At 51.4% G+C, this 4,785-nt stretch overlaps 1 protein-coding gene across 1 annotated transcript in view; it reads left to right on the top strand.

The window, feature by feature from the left end:
* The window catches only part of Sctr (secretin receptor), a 51,321-nt gene that overhangs the window by 18,060 nt on the left and 28,476 nt on the right, over positions 1-4,785 (top strand). The window contains exon 4 of the mRNA XM_026779864.1: positions 2,445-2,552. Coding sequence (XP_026635665.1) covers positions 2,445-2,552 — 108 coding nt within the window. The remainder of the gene's footprint in view (positions 1-2,444; positions 2,553-4,785) is intronic.

Below are 4,785 nucleotides of genomic sequence, written 5' to 3'. Positions count from 1 at the left end.
TTTTTTGAGATAGGATTTCTCTGTCTAACAGCTTTGGCTGTCCTGGAACTCACTCTGTAGACCAGGCTGGCCTCCAACTCACTGAGATCTGAGTGCCTCTGCCTCCCGAGTGCTGGGATTACAGGTGTGCACCACCACTGCCTGGTACCTTTGGACTTTTCTGCCAAAATGAAATTCGTATTAAATTATTCCCTTGGAGGTTTACAATCCTCTACCATTGGTCATACTATGCAACCACTTGCACCAAGTTCTAAAATGCTCTCATCAGGCAAGGAGGAACTGTGGGTTCCCTGCTGACCTCCATCAGCAGGTACAGGGCCCTGAGCAGGACTGCTCCAAGTCCTCTGTCAGATGCTCCAGAAATAGCCCCGGGTTATCATCAGGCCATCTGTGCTGATTTATAAATAAGCCAGGGCCCAAGGGTGGCCTCGCGGGTCAGCACAGGAAAAAGTGAAAGTTGGCAGAGGGCTGGCTGGCTATAATCCAGCTGGCTGGGGCCCTGAAGATAGCCAAGGCCCATCTTCTCCTTTTCTGCTCACCCCAGCCCTTGGGGTGGTGCTGCTCACGGTCAAGGTGGCTCCTCCCACCTCTGTTAACTCAATCTGGAAACTCGTGCGCAGGCATGCCCAGAAATTTATCTCCTATGTGAGTCTAGATCCCATCAAGTTAACAGTGAACGTTGACTCTCACACCCAGGCAAAGCTGGGAAGATCCCTCTCAGGCCTGGAGCGAACATTCACGATTGACTGGCAGAAGATCAGCCTCTGGAGTGACGGGACAGACACCGTGCTCTGTGGCAGTTCCAAACCAGAAATGCACAGGGCTTTCTACCTGCCGGGGTCACTGAGATTCTGGATGAAGATTCAGAAGCATTCAAGGGTTGCTCACCTCTTGGGTTCCTTGAAGGACTAATGTCTCATCCTTTGGTCATGTGTTCTCATAGCATCATTATCCTTTCTCAGTACAGTTTCCATAGTAACCTGCCCCACCATAAAGGCTCTGTCCTTACTTCACATCAGAAGCAGCTGGAAGCATGTTCAGTACACAGACCTGTGGGTTTTGGATTCTAACTCAACCATTGGGAGGTCAGACCCAGAAGACGGCATCTCATAAGCTCCCCGGAGATGCAGCTCTGTGTGCATCAGGGCTTTGGAGAATCCGCTCAGTCTTCCAGTCTTCCCTGGTATGCCCTGGTCGGTGGGTACAGAGTACCCCAGCTTCCAGCACCCAGCAACAGAAGCAGTCACTGACTTAGCTTCGAAGTACTGTTGTCCACCAAGCAGAGGGTCCCCAAGAGCAGAAGCTTATCTGGTGGCCTACAGTCTGAGTCCCTAGACCTCCCATGGGCCTGGCATAGCAAAGGCACTTGATATGGGCCATGAACTAGTAGATGAATCAGTGCCGGCACAGCCTCCTCTACCTGTAAGCTCAGCCTTGACATCTCTGCAACTTCTCAGTTCCATGTCTTCACCTGGCCCTCCACTCTCTTTGATTTGGTGTTTGTGGGGGGACCCAAGGCATCTGATTCAACCCCTATACTACAGTGAAGCAGAAGCCATGAAATAGAGGGGAGAATGGTTTACTGAGTTGACACAGCCATGAAACACAGAGGGAAGATGTGTCTGCCTAGCTCGCCATTTGGTGCCGGTTCATAGTCTCCAACCCCCTGACCTGTCTTGAGGCATTGGTTAACACCAGGCAGGCTCAGGGGCCAGTATGAAGAGGCACAAGAAGGTGTGTGTGTGTGTGTGTGTGTGTGTGTGTGTGTGTGTGTGTGTATGCATGCATGCTCGCGTGTGTGTACACAAGGGATGGGCCTGGCCAGGATGAATAGGGTCAGCAGAGGGTACAAAGGCCTGGGGACATAAGAAAGTAAGTCATGTGGTGTGTTTCTGCCCTGTTAGTAGCACCAGCACCCAGTGAGTCTGAGAGAGGCTTCGAAGGTGGGGTGAAGGACAGGGCAGGCTACAGCCCAGGACAAGGATGGCGGGAATCTGGAAGAAGAAGGAAGTCCTTTACTTGGATAGCATTGTATTTGTTTTGTTTTCTTATGACAGAATTATATTTGGCCTCAATCTTGCTGTGAAGTTGAGGATTATCTAGAACCTTTAATCCTCCTGCCTCCTCCCTACTGGGATTATAGGCGTGTGTTACCATACCTAGTTTTTGTGATCCCGAGGACCAAACCCAGGGTTTTGTGCATGCTGGGTAAGTGCTCTATCAGCTGAGCCACACCCCTGGCCCTGGAGTTACGAGAGGTTCTCCATAAGCTCACATGTTAATCACTTGCCCAGTGCATGCAAGACTGTGATTTTCATTCATATCTCAACCCTGGAAAGGCGGAGTTCAAGGAGTCATATAATAAGCTGGGCTTAAAGGGTGGTGATGGTTGGCAGCCTTGGTCCACACTCCATCCCAATCCAGTGCTGGGCTCTTCTCTGCAGGCTGCGAAGGGCTGTGGGACAACATGAGCTGCTGGCCCTCCTCAGCACCAGCGCAGACGGTGGAAGTGCAATGTCCGAAGTTCCTCCAGATGCTCACGGGCAGAAATGGTAACTGTGCGGTTGGAAGGGCCCTGGCCAGAGGTTGCAATGGCTCCTGGATGAGAATGCAGGGGTCTTTGAGGACAATCAGTGGGGGTGTTGGAATAAGGGCGGTGGGCCGCTTCCTGCCACCCGGCTAGCTTTACCTGGAATAATTACACAGAAACTGTATTCTTTTAAACACTGCCTGGCCCATTAGTTCTAGCCTCTTATTGGCTAGCTCTTACATATTGATCTAACCCATTTCTAATAATCTGTGTAGCCCACGAGGTGGCTTACCAGGGAAGATCTTAACTTGTGTCTCTGTTGGGTGGGAGAGCCATGGCGACTCCCTGACTTGGCTTCTTTCTCCCAGCATTCTGCTCTGTCTACTCCGCCTACCTAATTTTTTGTCCTATCAGAGGCCAAGCAGTTTCTTTATTACTTAACCAATGAAACAACAGATAGAAAGATGACCCTCCTCCATCATGGGGGAACCCATAAGGGGAGGTCTCTGGAGACCGGAGCTGTTGCATGACTATGCTGTGCTGTATGAGAGCAGTTTTCAGGGTCACGGGAAGGAACTGGGAGACAGTGTCTTTAGGGAAGGCTGAATGCTGAGATCAGTGAGATGGCTCAGCATGCTACAGGAGCTTGCCGCCAAGTCTGTGGATCTGAGTTTGCTCCCCACCGGCCACGTAGTGGAAGAAGAGAATTGACTCCCACACTTGTTCTCTAGCCTCCGTACCGGTGTCATAAAAAGTAATTTAATAAAGGAGGAGGAACAGGAGGAAGAGCAGGAGGGGAAGTGGAGGCAGCAGCCTTGGCCCCAGTTTAGGAACCCTCTCCCCTTCCTCCATGTTTCTGTTTCCTCGGTGACCAGCTTCAGATACCCCACAGTGCCTGACGTGAGGCCCTTGAGTCCGTGAAGCTTAGGACTCAGGCCATTCATGCCTCTGTGGTTGGCTTGGAGCCGTGTGCTGACCCTAACATCCAGGTCTCATCCATGGCTGGCCAGGTTCCTGTTGAAAAGGACTTGTGTGTACGGACCATCTCCTCAAAGCCTTCTCTGAGCCGGTACACCTATCCTTCTGCAGCGTGGCTAGGAGAAACCACTGCCCGTGGCCCCAGGGTGACCAGAGGCTTGCCTGATCACACCCCTCCCCAGTTAACTGCTTAAACTCCCGCCCACCTCATTAACTGGAAGACTTCAGAATGATGTTTTCCACGCTGCAGCTTCACCTACCTACCACATGGTGTCACTGTGGGGCCGCAGGTTTATACTGAGGCCCTGCCTTGTAGGTGGTGGCCTGGTTCTTGGGTTGGTGGGAGGAACAGCTCATTCCAGGGACTCATACCTAGCCTCAGGGAGTTGGCTGGCCCCAGAGCGTGGGTCAGGACCTGTCTGGGCCTGCTGTTCACCAAGAATTTTTCTCTCCCACGGCTTTATCTTGGATCTGATCAGACATTTGCTCTCTGGCCCTCCAGAGAAGAAGGTTCCCTGTAGTGTGTCCCCCAACTCCAGAGAGACGTACTCGTGGACACCAGTCAGTGTTCAGGGCAACTTCTTTGTGAACAAGGAAAACACATTCTAGAGTTATTTCCTAAGTAGTTCTTTACCACAGCAGTCCATACTGGCCCAGACAGGCATCTGAGTGGCTGGGAAAACTGCAGGCTGCTTTCTGCCTCGGATAGTTCTCATGCCAGCCTTAGAACTTCTTTTGAACGTCTCAATGTCCTTGAGACATTCCTTTGATTTGTTTTCCTTTGAAAACGGTACTGGCATTTTCGAAGTTTCTTGTTTAAAGTGTAGTTAGCAGGATGTGATCCCCCCAGGCCTGTAATCCCAGCCTCCTCTGAGGATGAGGCAAGAGGATCCCAAGTTTGAGGCCTTTCTGAGCAACTCAGTGAGACTCTGTCCCAAAATAAAAAGTCAAAGGAAGGGCTGGGGAGACGGCTCAGTTGGTAAAGCTTGCTTGCGGCACAAACACGAGGACCTGATCCCTACTGACCAGGGAAAAACTTGGCACAAAGGGGCATGCCTGTGCCCTCAGTGCTGAGGAGGCGGGGGCAGTAAGATCTGGAGCTGGCTGGCCAGTCAGCTTAGAATACTAGGCCGGACTAGGTTCAGTGAGAAACCTTGTCTCAAAAAAGTAAGGCGAAGAGTAGTCAAGGAAGATACTTTATGTCAGTATCTGACCTCCCAGCACACACACACACACACACACACACACACACACACACACACACACACACACACACA

Source organism: Microtus ochrogaster, chromosome 6 (genome assembly GCF_000317375.1).
Source record: "Microtus ochrogaster isolate Prairie Vole_2 chromosome 6, MicOch1.0, whole genome shotgun sequence".
NCBI lineage: Eukaryota > Metazoa > Chordata > Mammalia > Rodentia > Cricetidae > Microtus > Microtus ochrogaster.
This window is presented reverse-complemented; position numbering and strand designations above follow the sequence as displayed.